Source organism: Triticum aestivum, chromosome 4A, assembly GCF_018294505.1.
Source record: "Triticum aestivum cultivar Chinese Spring chromosome 4A, IWGSC CS RefSeq v2.1, whole genome shotgun sequence".
Classification (NCBI taxonomy): domain Eukaryota; kingdom Viridiplantae; phylum Streptophyta; class Magnoliopsida; order Poales; family Poaceae; genus Triticum; species Triticum aestivum.
The window spans coordinates 12,534,758-12,556,664 of record NC_057803.1 but is presented as its reverse complement, the minus strand read 5'-3'; the positions used below and the strand labels follow the sequence as shown (position 1 = coordinate 12,556,664).

Genomic DNA, 21,907 nt, shown 5'->3' with positions numbered 1-21,907 from the left:
CTATTCGTCTTGTGCTCTCCATTGCTGTTTCCAAGGGATGGAGCCTTCGCCAGCTAGATGTCAAGAATGCGTTTCTTCATGGTGTTCTGGAAGAGGAAGTATATATGAAACAACCTCCTGGTTTTGAAAACAAAAACAAACCGTTCCACGTGTGCAAGCTTGATAAAGCGCTATATGGACTCAAACAAGCCCCAGGGCGTGGTACTCCAGGCTAAGTCACAAGTTACAAACTCTTGGCTTTGTTCCTTCTAAGTCTGACACATCCTTGTTTATTTACAATAAGCTGAAAACATCCGTATTTGTTCTTATATACGTTGATGATATTATTGTCACAAGCTCATCTGATGAGGCTATATCAGGACTGTTGAAGGATTTAAATGTTGAGTTTGCTCTCAAGGATCTAGGTGACTTGCATTTTTTCCTAGGGATTGAAGTTAAGAAACAAGGGAACAGTCTTCATTTATCTCAGGAAAAATATGCTACTGATCTGGTGAGAAGAGCTGGGCTACAGGGGTGTAAATCTTCATCAACTCCATTGTCCAGCATAGAAAAATTGTCACTTACAGAAGGAGAGCCCTTGGGTCAAGATGACAGTACTAGGTACAGGAGTCTGGTAGGTGCACTTCAGTATTTGACCTTGACAAGACCTGATCTCTCATTTGCAGTAAATAAGGTTTGTCAGTTTCTTCATGCACCCACTACAACTCATTGGACTGCTGCAAAACGCATAGTGAGATATGTAAAAGATACAGTCAATCTTGGTCTCACATTCCACAAGTCCTCATCTACACTTGTTAGTGCTCTGATTCAGATTGGGCAGGATGCTTAGATGACAGACGATCCACTGATGGTTTTGCAGTATTTCTTGGTCCAAATCTAGTATCATGGTGTGCAAAGAAACAAGCCACTGTATCAAGATCAAGTACTGAGGCTGAGTACAAAGCTTTGGCCAATGCCACAGCTGAGATTATTTGGGTCCAGTCCATGTTGCGAGAGCTTGGTGTAAAGGTCACTCAAGCCCCATGTTTATGGTGCGATAACCTTGGTGCTACCTATTTATCTGCTAACCCTGTTTTTCATGCAAGGACAAAACACATTGAGATTGATTTCCACTTTGTCAGAGAACGAGTTGCAAGCAAACAGCTGGAAATTTTCGTTTCATTCATTCTCGTGATCAGGTTGCTGATGGTTTCACCAAAGCTTTGCCCATACGAAACTTTGAAGAGTTTAAGCGTAATCTCAACTTGACCAAGTTGTGATTATGGGAGGGTGTTGAACGTAACATTGTTCCATCCTCACGTGACAGAGTTCAGCACGTTCTGGAGATAAGCATTGCGCAGGAGTCCAACTAGATAGATTAGAATCTTCTCATATGGTTGTAACTCCCTTATCTCTTTCTCTCCAAGAATGTAATCTGAACAAACTTGTACGCTTCACCAGGAGGTCGCGACCTGGTTATTTAACACGCAGCCGTCGCCCAGGTTGGGTACGACGTTCCTCCATAATCTCAATTTTACTACAAAAACTAAAGGACTACAAAAACTAAAGGAGCTGACGGTTCTCACGGTGGAAGCAACAATCTATTCTTTGCTGAGGTCGCACGAATAAAGCGCGAAAATGTAGAATATGTGCTCAATTGTTTCTGTATGGTGAAACGTAATGACAATGGTAATTTGTTCCGCCTTACATTAAGTTCTGCTCATACAATTCTGGGTCACATTTATGTGGTAGACGTCATTTGGTTGCCCCTAGTGTCATGTTTCCCTTCATCTCGTCCATTGTCCTTGAGTTTTACTGTAGTTTTAATATCTATAAGCTAGTTCATGCCCAGACATATGTAGTGACTGTCTACACATGTTTTGTTTTTTTGCCTAAGGCCAATGCTATGGTTGTACAACTTACGGAAATGTTGATTTGAAGCACCCTGTCAATGCTGATCAATACGAAGGTCGCCACTCTCGCCCGCACAAAACATGGTGCGGTGGCGTCGGTCTAGGGGTACCTGCATACATCAAGAATGAGGAGGATAGGCTGGCGGATGAGGAGGCTAGGATAAGGTGTATATACAAGGTAATGTTTATATCTTGTGCGGTTCGTACTTGTTAGTAATGTTACTGAGGTGTTATTATTCTCCTTCAGTGCCCTGATGAACCTCCTAGTCTGGCAAAATCGGATGGTGCAAGAATGCCTGCTGGTTTGGGCAAGAGAGAGGGTGCTGGTTTGGGCAAGAGAGAGGATGCTGGTTTGGCTAAAAGAGATGATGGCCAGGGAAGCGGGAAATGCATTGTACCTGCTAGGCGTCACTTGGTTTGAGTATCCTCTCAGGTATATATATGCTTAGTTAGATAAATTTGGTCTGGTTTAAGTATATGTTTGATCTCACTAAGATTATTGTATTCTTACAATCTACATTGCATATTTCCTGCAAGGTCAATGAATCTTTAGTTGATCAACTAGTGCATGGATCCTCTCTGTCAATAAAAGAAAAAGAAAAACTAGTGCCTGGTCCAAAAACATTATGGATTGCATGGTATTGACAGAGATTATCAAGTGTAAGGGCAATCGTTTCCAAATTTCTCTGAACATTTAAGAACCTGTGTCATTATGATCGATGCACTACCAATGCTCTCAAACTCTTTTAAGGCTTAATTTTCTTTTTAAGTATAGTGAACGAGGATGCATTATTAGAAATTAAAATATATGTTCCCGACATGTATTACATAATTTCAGCCGTCCTACCATTGCTCCCTGTAGGAAACTATGCCCAGTCTGTTTCTATCATGTACATGCCAAACTGCCAAAAATGAAGTTTCAATTGATGAGTTGTTTTCCTTCATAGCCCTCATATTTTCAGAACTTGAACTAGACAAGGAAAGTTGATGTTGCTTGGCACAACTGTCCTTTATGGGTAGTTCATATTCTCTGGCCATTAATCTCATAGCATGTTTTGGTTCATGACTCTCTCCACTCAGGGACCTGACTACATGGCAAAGACAGCAAAGGAATCTATGTGGGGGATATTGCTGTTTTTTATAATTTCCAACATCTTTGGGATGGGCAGAACTTGTCGTGCACCATCATTTGTCATTTGCTTTGGACTTAGTTGTATGTTGTTGTTGAACTGCCTGTAACTGCAGGAATGTTTAGTGCTTTACATCGGTAATGGAGTTATGTTTGATATTTGAGTTAGTGTCGGTAATGGAGCTGCCAGTATATATTCATCAGGCTTCAAAGTGACTAGCAATGTAATTAATTTTTATGTAATGCCATGTACAATGAAACTGCAAAACAAATGATGTGTTAGAAACAAGATTTAGGGTGGTTCAATATTTGTAGTTCAGAAAGCATATTTCTGCCCCTGCAAAGGAAAGAAAGAAAGCATGTCTCTCAAGGAGCCTGAGCCTAATCCTCCAGTCTAAAATAGTCAGAAGGCTAGTGCCGCATAACTAACCTTACTTGGGGAGGTCCTGTGTTGGACATTTTGCCTTGGTTTTATGTTGTTTTATTCTATTACTCGCCATAAGATGAGTAACAGAGAGAAATTCACAGTTTTAGGAATGTGTTTTTGATGTGCCATGTGCATTATTGGCGATTTTATATTGTGATGGTATTGCAATCAGATGCACATCTCAATTTTATCAGTGCTATATGTTCAGTTTCTGATCCAGAAGCTGGGAGCTCAAAAGTACTTATATTCAACCAATAAATCCAGAAGCTGGGAGCTCAAAAGTACTTACTCAACCAATAAATCCTTTCAGTCCAGGATGTGATTTCGACCCTCTGAAAGACTGCACTGAATCCTTTGTGCTGCCATCTACAACCGTGCGACCTGCCTCCTTGTTGACACCACTGTCATCCATCAACTTTCTCATCTTCTCCGACTCCAACCATTCTCCAGCTGAAGCATAGATGTTCGAGAGGAGCACATAATCCCCACTGTCATCGCTCCTCGCCTTTAGCAGCTGTCTGTTAGCGTGCTCAGCCAGTTCAATCTCACCATGGACCCTACAAGCCCCAAGAAGCGTCCTCCAGATGACAGAATTAGGCTCCACCTTCATGGTGTCAATGAACTCAAATGCTTCCTTCAGAAGCCCCGCGCGACCCAGCATGTCAACCATGCAACCGTAGTGCTTGACATTGGGCTCAATCCTGTACTGCTGTTGCATCAAATTGAAGTACTCACGTCCCTTGTCAACCATACCGCCGTGGCTGCATGCGATAAGGACAGCGACGAAGGTGATCTCATCAGGCCGGACTTTCTCTTTCAGCATTTTCTTGAACACGTCAACAGACTCCAGGGCATGACCATGCAATGCCAAACCTCCTATGATTGAGTTCCAAGTTGAGACATCCTTATCTCGCATCACCCAAAACACCTCCAGTGCACTCTTCATGCTCCCGCATTTCGCGTACATGTGAATCAGCGCATTGCCGAGGATGACAGTAAAACCAGTTCCTGAGAACTTCTCTGAAAGAGAGGAATGCAACCTTCGGCCGACATCTAAATCACCGGAGTCGGCACAGGCTGACAGTAAGCTCAGCATTGTGATAACATCTGGCTTTTTGCCCGTGCGCTGCATCTGCTCAAACAGGTCCATGGCATGCTTGTGCGAGCCACATCTCACATACCCAGAAATCATGGCGTTCCAGCACACAACATCACGCTCAGGTGCCCGGTCGAACAGCTCTCTTGCTGGGGCCATCTCCCCCCGCTTGGCATATGCGGTGATCATCACGTTCCAGGACACAAGGTCCTTCACAGGACACTCGTCGAACAGATCCCGGGCAGCACCAATATCCCCTCTCCTTGCACAGCCGCTGATCATCGCCGACCATGCCACGGCGTCCTCACGCGCCCTGCAGTCAAACAGAGCATCTGCAACACCCAGCTCTCCGCAGCTCGCGTGCATGCCGATGAGCGCGTTCTTGATGAACGCGTCGGACTCCAGTCCAGCCTTCACGACGTGGCCGTGCACCTGCGCCCCGGTGCCACCCGCGCCCATGGCGGTGCACGCCCGGAGCACGAACGGGAAGGTGATCTTGTCGGGCCTCACGCCGCCGCAGCTGCTGAGCCGCGCCATGCGCGCGTAAAGGGAGACGGCGTCCCGGGGCGCGGAGGTGTGCGCGGCGCCGCGGATGAGGGTGTTGTACATGAAGAGGTCCGGGTGCGGGATTTGCTCGAACACGTGGTAGGCGTGGGCGATGGCGCCGCGCACGGCGACGGCGGACGCGAAGAGGAGCTCGCGGAGCGCGGAGGGGTCCGAGAGGAAGCCCCGGAGGACCAGGAGTGTGTGGACCTGCTTGATTTGGCGGAGGCTACGGCACCGCCGCCACAGCGCCGGCTGCCGGCGCTGGGTGCCGGACTTCCGCAGCATCTGCGTTGTGTGCCTGTCAAATTGCGACAGAGCGCGGCGAGTGCACTTTTCCCCTAGAACTAGCAAGTGGCCATAAGCACGCTCAGGCGGTCATGCCTCGCTGGTAACACAAAACTCCCACATTAGATTATTTTTTGGCAGGGACCATACCAAATTTGATTCTTATTATGGGAAATAGATTGATTAGTACTAGAACTGAATTCTACAAGAAAGTTTTTAAGTATATCTTATGACTATGTTTATAGAGAAAAAATGATGTAGTTGAACTTAGAAACTATTCTTTTGCCTTTTCTTACTATTTTTTTAACACGGTATAAACACAAACGCTCATACATCCCTATAAATAGACAAACGCATACCTATCCCTACAAGCACCTATAAGAGACTGAGCCAACACATCATTTTAGAATTGGTGACGTCATCATAAACGCATTTGTAGTCGACAGGAACATCTCTTCCCACTGCACATCATTGAAAGATCTGAAGTAAATCTAGAAAAATGCAAGTATCAATATCAAGTTTAGGACTTAAATTCTAATGGGCCAGAAATAGTACTGTCCTAACCATTCAACCACAGATTGGTCGCGCCTTTTCTTAATACTAGTAAGTGTGCACGTGCAACGCACGTATAACCTTGAGAAATAAATCTCCTGTTGCATGTAATACGTAGCATGTCAATTCTGCAAAGAGGAAGTTAAGTACTTTCCGTGCATGGAGAAAAAGGATCCCGTCATGATATAGTAATTCTAACTAATATGATAAACAGAAGGCACATGAAACTAATGAGGTTAGTATAATATAGCCAAAATAGCACATCTACATTGCTATATTAACACACACCTTGATAGTTAGCGAGCATCAAAGGAAGAAATTAAGATAGCTTGAGCAAAATACAGGAATAAGCAAATAATTTGGTGGGTTATATTCTTCATCTTTTGAAACTGGTAGGCCCGAGTTTTATACAGAATAAATCTGATAGCTTTACAGTCAATCCATCAAGAATAAGAATACATCTATGGCCTATACATTCAACTCTGTTCTAATATGTACGAAGTCGAACAACCATTTATGAGTTTGTTCTTGCAGCTCTTATCAGGTTTAGTACAAAGGACTAAAGTAGCAGAAGATGAGTCTGAACTGAAGGAAATCAAATAAACCAAATATGATAGTAGAAGATCGCATGGTACAAATGGAGCCAATATCATATCCAGCCTTTTGTATTGTCCCTGATATCGAGATGTGATTTGTTACTATGGGTGTAGCATACACATTTGCGAAATTATATATAGCATTAGTTGGCACCAAAAATTACTATACACAATGTGGATGTGGATTATACTCTTGTCATTTTGATGTTAAGCTTTGATCAGCATATATGCAAAGGAAGTGCACGCAGATGAACAAAAAGTCAAATTTTCTTTGCTTTTTGCTGTTCACGGAAGTATACATGCAGTGCACCTAAAGACCTTGAATGAAACTAAGGGCCATAGTTAATTAGCACCACCACCACTTTATGAAGGAAAAAATACCAACAAGTGGATATGCCCACTCTTCTAATGCTATTTGTGCACATCATCTTACCATGCACTTCAAACACACCGAAACAGACTCTTAATTAAACTAACGTCAGTGAGCGTGAAGACCGCATCACAGCAGAGGAGGGCCGCCTGGGCCGGGGCTCAAGACGGGCCATCGGTAAGTTATGCAGATCTGGCGGGCGGGTGGTCTGCTCCATTTTAGAGTCTACATTCCTAAAAACAAAACATTTCATGCATGAAAATCTGAGTCCCCTAGGCCCTAGCGACAGTGGTAATCAAAGATTAATTTAGGATCTATTATCATAAAATAAGAAGAGAGATACATTTACTGTATGTGCTAGCAGGCATTACCTCAAACACACTGTGTGCACCGTGGTGCGGGATCAGCACCAACAGAACATTGGCGTGATGGCATGGGGAGGACGATAGCTGATGTGTGGCCACCACCTTCTTCCACCTGGGATCCCCTTCCACCTCTCCGGTGCCTCGATCTCCCCTCTCCTTCACCGCACGGCCACTGCAACCACCTTGAACCGCTGTAATCAAGAAGCACAACTTGGGAAGACGATGGCAACGGCGGCAAGTCCAGAGTAGTACGATGGAGGCTGCAGCGGCTGGGCAGCGGTGCTGGCGATGGAGGCGGCGTTGAGCATGATGCGGTCATTCCCCCTAGAGTAGCTGTTAATATGAAGACGGTGGCAGCGGCGACTCCATGGAGGCTGCAGCGGCTGGGCAGGGGCGCCGACGTGGGAGGCGGCGATGGGCGTGATGCAGACAGCACAGTAGGCCGCGCTAGGCGGGGGCTCCGGCGAGGGAGGCCGCACTGGGCGGGCGCGCTAGCGAAGGAGGCCTTCCTGTGCTGGTGCGCTGCATGCCGGACTTCGTCCTTGTTGTCGTCGGGCCGGCGGATGTGCGTGTGGGTTGGCGTCGAGGGTAGCCGGAGAGAAGAGTTGTGGCCTTGATCTGCGGCCGTATGCTGGCGGCGGCGATCTAACCTTGGAGGATACGATGGGCATGGAAAGATAGAACAGGAAGGAGCCGGCAATGGTGTTCGATCGGTTTGAGAAGGAGCTGATTACGCTTTGACGGAACACATATTCTTGGCGGACGATTTTTTGGCAGAGTACATCCGCCGGAGGGTTTTTGCTAAGCGTTAACGTGGTGCTGTATTAGATTAATCCAGGCTGTTAGATCTGAAGAATTTTGAAAGAGGTAAAAGAAATTTCCAAGGTAAGACTTGAAGCTTCCTTGAACTGAATGTTGGTTATGCAAGCAGTCAAAGTTAGGACCTAGCGTGACAGTTATGCACTCTGAAGAATGTAAACCTTTGAACTTGTCTATCAAGTCAAGAATACATGGTCCAACTATCGACATACTTTATAAAATCTGTCAGAACACTATCTATAATAAATATAGCGAAAGCAAGCACTTGTAAGCACAATGTATGAAAATGTCAAACGGTGTACAAGTCTAGTTTACACTAAAAGTAGAAATAGATTTTATGCACTGTAAATGAAAGAATCTACCAACAAAGCTTAAAGGCACGGACTGGCAATATATATTTGTGAACCGAACATGGCATAAACTAGCAATATAACCTCACGCCATAGTTTGGAAATAAATATGATGGTACATGACATTAACATTAAAAGTAATGTTAAAGAAATTTCAAGCCATCTGACAAAAATAGAATATCACATTAACCAAAAATATACCCTGTTTTCACTCTAATTTAGCCGGAGAGAAGAGTTGTGGCCTTGATCTGCGGCCGTATGCTGGCGGCGGCGACTAACCTTGGAGGATACGATGGACATGGAAAGATAGAACAGGAAGGAGCCGACAATGGTGTTCGATCGGTTTGAGAAGGAGCTGATTACGCTTTGACGGAATACATATTCTTGGCGGACGATTTTTTGGCAGAGTACATCCGCCGGAGGGTTTTTGCTAAGCGCTAACGTGGTGCTGTATTAGATTAATCCAGGCTGTTAGATCTGAAGAATTTTGGAAGAGCTAAAAGAAATTTCCAAGGTAAGACTTGAAGCTTCCTTGAACTGAATGTTGGTTATGCAAGCAGTTGAAGTTAGGACCTAGCGTGACAGTTATGCACTCTGAAGAATGTAAACCTTTGAGCTTGTCTATCAAGTCAGGGATACATGGTCCAACTATCGACATACTTTATAAAATCTGTCAGAACACTATCTATAATAAATATAGCGAAAGCAAGCACTTGTAAGCACAATGTCTGAAAATGTCAAACGGTGTACAAGTCTAGTTTACATTAAAAGTAGAAATAGATTTTATGCATTGTAAATGACAGAATCTACCAACAAAGCTTAAAGGCACGGACTGGCAATATATATTTGTGAACCGAACATGGCATAAACTGTCAATATAACCTCACGCCACAGTTTGGAAATAAATATGATGGTACATGACATTAACATTAAAAGTAATGTTAGAGAAATTTCAAGCCATCTGACAAAAATAGAATATCACATTAACCAAAAATCTACCCTGTTTTCACTCTAATTTAAGGGAAATAAACATGTTTTTACATGATAGGGAAGACAAATGACACATGCTCCTTTTCAGTGGCATAGGGCGCTGGACAGGACTATGTAAGGAAACATACTCGTACCTGTCGTCATCGCGTAGCGTTGCAAGACCACGTCGCCGTCGTTCCTCGGGACGAGAAGACCAGAAGAGTCAAACCAAGAGTCGAGCCTGTTGGGGAACGTTGCAGAAAACAAAAAATTTCACCAAGATCCATCTATGAGTTCATCTAGCAACGAGTGGTTGGAGGCATCTACGTACCTTGTAGATCGCGAGCGGAAGCGTTCAAAGAACGGGGATGAGGGAGTCGTACTCGACGTGATTCAAATCACCGGAGATCCTAGCGCCGAACGGACGGCACCTCCGCGTTCAACACATGTACGGTCAGCGTAACATCTCATCCTTCTTGATCCAGCAAGGGGGAATGAGAGGTTGAGGAAGATGGCTCCAGCAGCAGCATGACGACATGATGGTGATGGAGCTGCAGTACTCCGGTAGGGCTTCGCCAAGCTCTATGGAGAAGGAGGAGGTGTTGGAGAGGGAGAGGGAGGCACCAATGGCGTAGGTGAGAGGCCCTCCCCCCCCACTATATATAGGGGGGCCTAGGGGGCGGCGGCCCTAGGAGATGCAATCTCCTAGGGGGCGGCGGCCAAGGGGTGGGGGGTTTGCCCCCCAAGCAAGGGGGCGCCCCCCTTTAGGGTTTCCCCACCCTAGGCGCATGGGCCCTAGGGGAAGTGGCGCCCCAGCCCACTTTGGGCTGGATCCCTTCCCACTTCAGCCCATGGAGCCCTCCGGGATAGGTGGCCCCACCCGGTGGACCCCCGAGACCCTTCCGGTGGTCCCGGTACAATACCGGTGACCCTGAAACTTGTCCCGATAGCCGAAATAGCACTTCCTATATATAATACTTTACCTCTGGACCATTCCGGAACTCCTCGTGACGTTCGGGATCTCATCCGGGACTCCGAACAACATTCGGGTTACTGCATATACATATCCCTACAACCCTAGCGTCACCGAACCTTAAGTGTGTAGACCCTACGGGTTCAAGAGACATGTAGACATGACCGAGATTGCTCTCCGGTCAATAACCAACAGCGGGATCTGGATACCCTTGTTGGCTCCCACATGCTCCTCGATGATCTCATCGGATGAACCACGATGTCGAGGATTCAAGCAACCCCGTATACAATTCCCTTTGTCAATCGGTACGTTACTTGCCCGAGATTCGATCATCGGTATCCCAATACCTCGTTCAATCTCGTTACCGGCAAGTCACTTTACTCGTACCGTAATGCATGATCCCGTGACCAGACACTTGGTCACTTTGAGCTCATAATGATGATGCATTACCGAGTGGGCCCAGTGATACCTCTCCGTCATATGGAGTGACAAATCCTAGTCTTGATCCGTGTCAACCCAACAGACACTTTCGACGATACCCGTAGTATACCTTTATGGTCACCCAGTTACGTTGTGACGTTTGGTACACCCAAAGCACTCCTACGGTATCTGGGAGTTACACGATCTCATGGTCTAAGGAAAGGATACTTGACATTGGAAAACTCTAGCAAACGAACTATACGATCTTGTGCTATGTTTAGGATTGGGTCTTGTCCATCACATCATTCTTCTAATGATGTGATCTCGTTATCAATGACATCCAATGTCCATAGTCAGGAAACCATGACTATCTGTTGATCAACGAGCTAGTCAACTAGAGGCTTACTAGGGACATATTGGTGTCTATTATTCACACATGTATTACGATTTCCGGATAACACAATTATAGCATGAATAAAAGACAATTATCATGAACAAGGAAATATAATAATAATGTTTTTATTATTGCCTCTAGGGCATATTTCCAACAGTCTCCCACTTGCACTAGAGTCAATAATCTAGTTACATTGTGATGAATCAAACACCCATGGAATTCTGGTGTTGATCATGTTTTGCTCTAGGGAGAGGTTTAGTCAACGGATCTGCTACATTCAGGTCCGTATGTACTTTACAAATATCTATGTCTCCATTTTGAACATTTTCACGAATGGAGTTGAAGCGACGCTTGATGTGCCTGGTCTTCTTGTGAAACATGGGCTCCTTGGCAAGTGCAATAGCTCCAGTGTTGTCACAGAAGAGTTTGATCGGCCCCGACGCATTCGGTATGACTCCTAGGTCGGTGATGAACTCCTTCACCCAAATTGCTTCATGTGCTGCCTCCGAGGCTGCCATGTACTCCGCTTCACATGTAGATCCCGCCACGACGCTCTGCTTGCAACTGCACCAGCTTACTGCCCCACCATTCAAAATATACACGTATCCGGTTTGTGACTTAGAGTCATTCAGATCTGTGTCGAAGCTAGCATCGACGTAACCCTTTACGACGAGCTCTTCGTCACCTCCATAGACGAGAAACATTTCCTTAGTCCTTTTCAGGTACTTCAGGATATTCTTGACCGCTGTCCAGTGTTCCTTGCCGGGATTACTATGGTACCTACCTACCAAACTTACGGCAAGGTTTACATCAGGTCTGGTACACAGCATGGCATACATAATAGAACCTATGGCTGAGGCATAGGGGATGACACTCATCTCTTCTATATCTTCTGCCGTGGTCGGACATTGAGCTGAGCTCAATTTCACACCTTGCAACACAGGCAAGAACCCCTTCTTAGACTGATCCATATTGAACTTCTTCAATATCTTATCAAGGTATGTGCTTTGTGAAAGATCTATGAGGCGTCTTGATCTATCTCTATAGATCTTGATGCCTAATATATAAGCAGCTTCTCCAAGGTCCTTCATTGAAAAACTCTTATTCAAGTAGGCCTTAATGCTGTCCAAAAGTTCTATATCATTTCCCATCAAAAGTATGTCATCTACATATAATATGAAAAATGCTACAGAGCTCCCACTCACTTTCTTGTAAACGCAGGCTTCTCCATAAGTCTGCGTAAACCCAAACGCCTTGATCATCTCATCAAAGCGAATATTCCAACTCCGAGATGCTTGCACCAGCCCATAAATCGAGCGTTGGAGCTTGCACATCTTGTTAGCATTCTTAGGATCGACAAAACCTTCCGGCTGCATCATATACAATTCTTCCTTAAGGAAACCATTAAGGAATGCCGTTTTGACGTCCATTTGCCATATCTCATAATCGTAGAATGCGACAATTGCTAACATGATTCGGACGGACTTTAGCTTCGCTACCGGTGAGAAAGTCTCATCGTAGTCAACCCCTTGAACTTGTCGATAACCCTTAGCGACAAGCCGAGCTTTATAGATGGTCACATTACCATCCGCGTATGTCTTCTTCTTAAAGATCCATTTATTTTCTATGGCTCGCCGCTCAACGGGCAAGTCAGTCAAAGTCCATACTTCGTTTTCATACATGGATCATATCTCAGATTTCATGGCTTCCAGCCATTTGTCGGAATCCGGGCCCGCCATCGCTTCTTCATAGTTCGAAGGTTCACCGTTGTCTAACAACATGATTTCAAGACAGGGTTACCGTACCACTCTAGTGCGGAACGTGTCCTTGTGAACCTACGAATTTCAGTAGGAGCTTGATCAGAAGTATCTTGATCATCATCATTAACTTCCTCTCTAGTCGGTGCAGGCACCTCAGGAACATTTTCTTGAGTTACGCCTTTTTCCGGTTCAAGAGGTAATACTTCATCAAGTTCTACTTTACTCCCACTTACTTCTTTCGAGAGAAACTCTTTCTCTAGAAAGGACCCATTCTTGGCAACAAAGATCTTGCCTTCGAATCTGAGGTAGAAGGTATACCCAATAGTTTCTTTAGGGTATCCTATGAAGACGCATTTTTCCGACTTGGGTTCGAGCTTTTCAGGTTGAAGTTTCTTGACATAAGCATCACATCCCCAAACTTTTAGAAACCACAGCTTAGATTTCTTCCCAAACCATAATTCATACGGTGTCGTCTCAACGGATTTCGACGAAGCCCTATTTAAAGTGAATGCGGCAGTCTCTATAGCATAGCCCCAAAAAGATAGCGGTAAATCGGTAAGAGACATCATAGATCGCACCATATCTAATAGAGTGCGATTACGACGTTCGGACACACCATTACGCTGAGGTGTTCCAGGCGACGTGAGTTGTGAAACTATTCCACATTTTCTTAAGTGTGTGCCAAATTCGTGACTCAAGTATTCTCCTCCATGATCTGATCGTAGGAATTTGATTTTCATGTCACGTTGATTTTCAACCTCACTCTGAAATTCCTTGAACTTTTCAAAGGTCTCAGACTTGTGTTTCATTAAATAGATATACCCATATCTACTCAAGTCATCAGTGAGGGTGAGAACATAACGATAGCCACCTCGAGCCTCAACACTCATTGGACCGCACACATCAGTATGTATGATTTCCAATAAGTTGGTTGCTCGCTCCATTGTTCCTGAGAACGGAGTCTTGGTCATTTTACCCATGAGGCATGGTTCACACGTGTCAAATTATTCGTAATCAAGAGACTCTAAAAGTCCATCTGCATGGAGCTTCTTCATGCGTTTGACACCTATGTGACCGAGGCGGCAGTGCCACAAGTATGTGGGACTATCATTATCAACCTTACATCTTTTGGTACTCACACTATGAATATGTGTAGCATTACGCTCAAGATTCATTAAGAATAAACCATTCACCATCGGAGCATGATCATAAAATATATCTCTCATATAAATAGAACAACCATTATTCTCGGATTTAAATGAGTAGCCATCTCGTATTAAACGAGATCCCGATACAATGTTCATGCTCAAAGCTGGCACTAAATAACAATTATTGAGGTTTAAAACTAATCCCGTAGGTAAATGTAGAGGTAGCGTGCCGACGGCGATCACATCGACATTGGAACCATTCCCAACGCGCATCGTCATCTCGTCCTTCGCCAGTCTCCGCTTATTCCGCAGGTCCTGCTTTGAGTTACAAATATGAGCAACTGCACCGGTATCAAATACCCAAGAGCTACTATGAGTACTGGTAAGGTACACATCAATTACATGTATATCACATATACCTTTTATGATGCCGGCCTTCTTGTCCGCTAAGTATTTGGGGCAGTTCCGCTTCCAGTGACCACTTCCCTTGCAATAAAAACACTCAGTCTCGGGCTTGGGTCCATTCTTTGGCTTCTTCCCGGCAGCTTACTTGCCGGGCGCGGCAACTCCCTTGCCGTCCTTCTTGAAGTTCTTCTTACCCTTGCCCTTTTTGAACTTAGTGGTTTTATTCACCATCAACACTTGTTGTTCCTTTTTGACTTCTACCTCTGCTGATTTCAGCATAGCAAATACTTCAGGAATGGTCTTTTCCATCCCCTGCATATTGAAGTTCATCACAAAGCTCTTGTAGCTCGGTGGAAGCGACTGAAGGATTCTGTCAATGACCGCGTCATCTGGGAGATTAACTCCCAGCTGAGTCAAGCGGTTATGCAACCCAGACATAGTGAGTATGTGCTCACTGACAGAACTGTTTTCCTCCATCTTACAGCTGAAGAACTTGTCGGAGACTTGATATCTCTCGACCCGGGCATGAGCTTGAAAAACCATTTTCAGCTCTTCGAACATCTCATATGCTCCGTGTCTATCAAAACGCTTTTGGAGCGCCGGCTTTAAGCTGTAAAGCATGCCGCACTGAACGAGGGAGTAGTCATCGGTACGTGCCTGCCAAGCGTTCATAACGTCTTGTTCTGCAGGGAGAACAGGTGCGTCACCTAGCGGTGCTTGTAGGACATAATCTTTCTTGGCAGCTATGAGGATGTTCCTCAGGTTCCGGAGCCAGTCCGTGTAGTTGCTGCCATCGCCTTTTAGCTTGGTTTTCTCTAGGAACGCGTTGAAGTTGAGGACTACGTTGGCCATTTGATCTACAAGACATATTGTACATATTTTAGACTAAGTTCATGATAATTAAGTTCATCTAATCAAATTATTCAATGAACTCCCACTTAGATAGACATCCCTCCAGTTATCTAAGTATAACATGATCCGAGTTAACTAGGCCGTGTCCGATCATCACGTGAGACGGACTAGTCAACATCGGTGAACATCTTCATGTTGATCGTATCTTCTATACGACTCATGCTCGACCTTTCGGTCTTCTGTGTTCCGAGGCCATGTCTCTACATGCTAGGCTCGTCAAGTCAACCTAAGTGTTTGAATGTGTAAATCTGTCTTACACCCGTTGTATGTGAACGTTAGAATCTATCACACCCGATCATCACGTGGTGCTTCGAAACAACGAACTGTCGCAACGGTGCACAGTTAGAGGGAACACTTTCTTGAAATTATTATGAGGGATCATCTTATTTACTACCGTCGTTCTAAGTAAACAAGATGCAAAAACATGATAAATATCACATGCAATCAAATAATAATAGTGACATGATATGGCCAATATCATATAGCTCCTTTGATCTCCATCTTGAGGCTCCATGATCATCTTGTCACCGGCATGACACCATGATTTCCATCATCATGATCTCCATCATCGTGTCTCCATGAAGTTGCTCGCCAACTATTACTTCTACTACTATGGCTAACACGTTTAGCAATAAAGTAAAGTAATTTACATGGCGTTTCTCAATGACTCGCAGGTCATACAAAAAATAAAGACAACTCCTATGGCTCCTGCCGGTTGTCATACTCATCGACATGCAAGTCGTGATTCCTATTACAATAGCATGAACATCTCATACATCACATATATATCATTCATCATTCATCACAACTTTGGCCATATCATATCACAAAGCACTTGCTGCAAAAACAAGTTAGACGTCCTCTAATTGTTGTTGCAAGTTTTACGTGGCTGCAAGAGGGTTCTAGCAAGAATGTTTTCTTACCTACGTGAAAGCCACAACGTGATTTGTCAACTTCTATTTACCCTTCATAAGGACCCTTTTCATCGAATCCGCTCCAACTAAAGTGGGAGAGACAAACACCCGCCAGCCACCTTATGCAACTAGTGCATATCAGTTAGTGGAACCGGTCTCACGTAAGCACTACGTGTAAGGTTGGTCCGGGCCGCTTCATCACACAATACCGTTGAAGCAAGATAAGACTAGTAGTGGCAAGAAAGTTGATAACATCAACGCCCATAACAAATTGTGTTCTACTCGTGCATAGAGAACTACGCATAAACCTAGCTCATGATGCCACTGTTGGGGAACGTTGCATAAAACAAAATTTTTCCTACGGTTTCACCAAGATCCATCTATGAGTTCATCTAGCAACGAGTGGTTGGAGGCATCTACGTACCTTGTAGATCGCGAGCGGAAGCGTTCAAAGAACGGGGATGAGGGAGTCGTACTCGATGTGATCCAAATCACCGGAGATCCTAGCACCGAACGGACGGCACCTCCGCGTTCAACACACGTACGGTCAGCGTAACGTCTCCTCCTTCTTGATCCAGCAAGGGGGAAGGAGAGGTTGAGGAAGATGGCTCCAGCAGCAGCACGACGGCGTGGTGGTGATGGAGCTGCAGTACTCCGGCAGGGCTTCGCCAAGCTCTATGGAGAAGGAGGAGGTGTTGGAGAGGGAGAGGGAGGCACCAATGGCGTAGGTGAGAGGCCCTCCCTCCCCCGCACTATATATAGGGGGCCTAGGGGGGCGGCGGCCCTAGGAGATGCAATCTCCTAGGGGGCGGCGGCCAAGGGGTGGGGGGTTTGCCCCCCAAGCAAGAGGGCGCCCCCCTTTAGGGTTTCCCCACCCTAGGCGCATGGGCCCTAGGGGAAGTGGCGCCCCAGCCCACTTTGGGCTGGACCCTTCCCACTTCAGCCCATGGGGCCCTCCGGGATAGGTGGCCCCACCCGGTGGACCCCCGGGACCCTTCCGGTGGTCCCGGTACAATACCGGTGACCCCGAAACTTGTCCCGATAGCCGAAATAGCACTTCCTATATATAATACTTTACCTCCGGACCATTCCGGAACTCCTCGTGACGTCCGTGATCTCATCCGGGACTCCGAACAATATTCGGGTTACTGCATATACATATCCCTACAACCCTAGCGTCACCGAACCTTAAGTGTGTAGACCCTACGGGTTTGGGAGACATGTAGACATGACCGAGATTGCTCTCCGGTCAATAACCAATAGCGGGATCTGGATACCCATGTTGGCTCCCACATGCTCCTCGATGATCTCATCGGATGAACCACGATGTCGAGGATTCAAGCAACCCCGTATACAATTCCCTTTGTCAATCGGTACGTTACTTGCCCGAGATTCGATCGTCGGTATCCCAATACCTCGTTCAATCTCGTTACCGGCAAGTCACTTTACTCATACCGTAATGCATGATCCCGTGACCAGACACTTGGTCACTTTGAGCTCATAATGATGATGCATTACCGAGTGGGCCCAGTGATACCTCTCCGTCATACGGAGTGACAAATCTCAGTCTTGATCCATGTCAACCCAACAGACACTTTCAGAGATACCCGTAGTATACCTTTATGGTCACCCAGTTACGTTGTGATGTTTGGTACACCCAAAGCACTCCTACATTATCCGGGAGTTACACGATCTCATGGTCTAAGGAAAGGATACTTGACATTGGAAAACTCTAGAAAATGAACTATACGATCTTGTGCTATGTTTAGGATTGGGTCTTGTCCATCACATCATTCTTCTAATGATGTGATCTCGTTATCAATGACATCCAAAGTCCATAGTCAGGAAACCATGACTATCTGTTGATCAACGAGCTAGTCAACTAGAGGCTTACTAGGGACATATTGGTGTCTATTATTCACACATGTATTACGATTTCCGGATAACACAATTATAGCATGAATAAAAGACAATTATCATGAACAAGGAAATATAATAATAATATTTTTATTATTGCCTCTAGGGCATATTTCCAACAGATCCGTCGAAGACGACGAACACTCAAACAGGTGAACGAAAAGAAGGAAGTGACGGAACTCAAGGAACAATCGAAATCAAGGTCAGGGTCTGATCGATCATGTGATCCGAACAAACAGGAAACTGATCGATCATGTGATCCGAACAAACAGGAAACTGATCGATCATGTGATCCGAACAAACAGGAAACGAGAGATTTGGTTTCCACGTTATTATCTGCCTACATGCGAACATGGGCCAGACCTTTTTCTTATTTCCTTCTATGTACGCAGTACACAAGGCTGAGTTTAAAAAACATGACGGCGTAGATTATGGTAATTATTATTAATTGATATTTTCCTTATATGTACGCATCACATAAGGCTGAGTTTTAAAAAACATGATGGCGTAAATCATGATAATTATTGTTAATTGATATTTTCCTTCTATGTACGCATCACACAAGGCTGAGTTTTAAAAACATGATGGCATAGATCATGGTAATTATTGTTAATTGATATTTTCCTTCTATGTACGCAACACACAAGGCTGAGTTTCAGAAAAACAAATATATGATGATGCAGATCATGGTAATTCTTGCTAATTGATATGATTAAAATAGGTCAAGGTTGGAGCGAGATCATGGTAATTATTGCGTAATTATGATGGTGTAAATCATATGGTAATTGTTGATAATTGATTATGGTAAATGATGTGATACAACATTGAGGCAATCCGGTCCATTAAGAGATGGCGGATGTATGGCTGAGATGTAATCTTCCTGCCACAACTCGATTGTTTAATAGTAGTAGAGATGCAACCAAACAAAGTTTGATGCAAACACAATCTGAATCAGCTGGGCATGATACTGTAGTGATATGTTTTTCTTATTCACGTATTTATGGAATCATGCAAATCAAAGCTAAGATCCCCTAAAGCTTTGGTTGTAATTTTTATTTTGGACTGTGATATTTGGCACACGTGTGCCATATAAGCAAAACTGTCACACCTCTACTTCTTTTATTTTAAAGTACCACACGATCCCTCGTTCTTTGACCTCGCCTCCTCCCAAACAACCTCGCAGGCTCGCCCGAGAAACCTGCTTCTCCCGCACATCTCGGGCGCCCACCCCCAAGAAAACTGCCACTTCTTCATGTCTACCACATGATTTTTCCTCAGGACAAAGTTACCATGGTATTCAGATGCAAGTTATCAGGCCTGTGTTGCATAACTTACCGTGCTATTTACATAGAACGTACCAGGTACTATGCTTCAACAACTACACCCCTTCAAAGTTACCATTGTGTTTTGTACACAAGTTATAAGGTCTTCGATGTGTAAAATACCGTGGTACTTACATATAAGTTATCATGGTATATGTACATCAACCTCCCCCGGTCAAAGTTATCATGGGGGATTGTACATGAGTTACCGGGTCTACAGTTCGTATATTATCATGGTACTTGCACCTAAAAACCTGGGTGTGTTTCGGTAACTTTTTTCATAGGTCAAAAATTACCACGATGTTTTTGTGTAACTTATCATGCCTATAGCACGTGTGCCCCTCATGACACTAAACATTATGTGACTTTCCTGTGACACGCCATGTGTTGTGTTCATTCAAGAGGCCCACGCGCGAGGTGAGTGTATGTTTTAACAACTTATTTTCCATTGGTAAAAAAGTTACCATCATGTTTATATTGCAAGTTATCAGTTACACGGTGATTATATTATCATGTTATTTACACAAAAATTATTAGGGATGTTTTGAACAACTTTTTCCCGGGACAAAAAGTTATCATGGTGATTCTAGATAACCTATGAAGCCCGTAGTGCTTAAAATATCATGCTATCAGGGGGTATGTTCAAGCAACAAATCCCCCCCCCCCCCCACCCACAGGTCAAAAACTTATCATGATGTTTACTTATCGCAGTGCATATGTTTTCATGCTATTTACACATAAAAATGCCATGGGAGGGAGGTATACTACCGTGCTATTTACAAAGAAGATATCGGAGTATCTTTTCAAAAAATATATTCCCTACGGTCAAAGTTACCATGGTGTTTGTACCTCAGTTATCAGTTATGCACTGCGTATATTACCATCTATTTACACATAAATTATCGGATATCTTTTCACATTTGTCTTCCCCAATGGTTAAAGTTATCATGATGTTTGTATCTAAATTATCAGGTCTATGGCGTGAATGTTATCGTGCTATTTATAGAAATTACCGGGGGGGGGGGGTCAACAAATTTATTCCCAATGATCAAAGTTACCACGATGCTTGAAACAAAAAGTTTTTCAGTGCTAACATATTAAAGGCAAAAACATGTCAAAAACAGTATTTCCCTTACCTTGTTCAACAATGAGTGTCATAGATGAGGTGGTTAGCACCCTTTGTTGATTACCTGTAGACCAGAGATCAAATCCTAGTCCAAGCATTATTTTTGCCGAAAATCGGAAAGGCGCGTGGGACCATAATTGACGGTTACGAAAATTAGGAAGGCATGAGCGGGTGTGCCCGATAAAATCAGGGAGGGCATGAGGGAAAGGAAAGAAATCGGGGAAGGGGGGGTCGGTGGTGGGAAAGGAAGGAGATCGGGAGGCGTGTGGGAAAGGAAAGAAATCGGGAGATCGGTCGGGGAGGACGGGCGGGAAAGGAAGGAGATCGGAAGGGAACTGACGGCGCTGGATGCGTGTGGCAGTTTCGCAATCTGCCATACGGTTGCCATATACATATTTCGTTTTCTTTTTTGTGTGGTTCTGATTGTAAGGTCATGTGAACTTTAATATATGGACTTAGGCCTTTTCGCAACAACAACAAAAAAAGCTAAAAGCACTTAATCTCACAAATTTATTTTTTCTTCTTCAAAAGGCACAAGGCCAAATATTAAGTATTACAGGCCCTTTCAAACACATTGACATAGAAAAATAAATTTACATTCAAATCCTTGGGTATGCTAAAGTCTTTTTCCTCTGCATCCACCAACGACGCGTCATGAGCATAGCTCGATGCCGCTCTGGGATTTCACCTCAAAGAAGCAAACTTTTCTAAACCGATGAGCTTGTAGAAGCATCGGTCGGGAAGTTGTCAGATCTAGACTAGAAGATGCCGGCGATTGCAACTTGCAAAGCAAATCGCCGCCCCGTTTAAGAAAATGCTTATAAGGACATGTAGAAACTCTGTAGACTATGAAAGTCGAAAGAATCCAAATGGATCCAGCGAAAAATGTAAGCCGGGTAGATCCTAAAAGAAAATCGAAGACACAGTTCCACATGTCCTCCGCCGACGATAAACACACCAATAAAACTGGGAAAACATTACTCCTAAACTGGGACTTCCTAAAGTAAACCTGAAGAAGAAGAAGAAAACATGCCGCTGCATGATAGGGCCGAGTTTGATATCAAGCTTGTCGCCATCCAGGACCATACATCGACGCCCTCTTCTCCGATGTCCGGGCCAAGCCAGGCTGCCGTTGATGACCTTCCCACTGGATATGTGAACCTCCGACCAATGTCGGCTTCACTAGTGCCGCCAACGAGCATCAGCTGTCGACAGTTGTA

General features: G+C 44.5%; 1 protein-coding gene across 1 annotated transcript; it reads right to left on the bottom strand.

The window, feature by feature from the left end:
• Positions 1–1,583: 1,583 nt before the first annotated feature.
• Positions 1,584–5,422, bottom strand: LOC123084792 (pentatricopeptide repeat-containing protein At5g15300). The gene is made up of 2 exons (XM_044506304.1): positions 3,738–5,422; positions 1,584–2,002 (listed from the first exon to the last, which is right to left on the bottom strand). The coding sequence occupies exon 1, from the start codon at positions 5,373–5,375 to the stop codon at positions 3,738–3,740; it is 1,638 nt and encodes a 545-aa protein (XP_044362239.1). The 5' UTR covers positions 5,376–5,422; the 3' UTR covers positions 1,584–2,002.
• Positions 5,423–21,907: the final 16,485 nt, after the last annotated feature.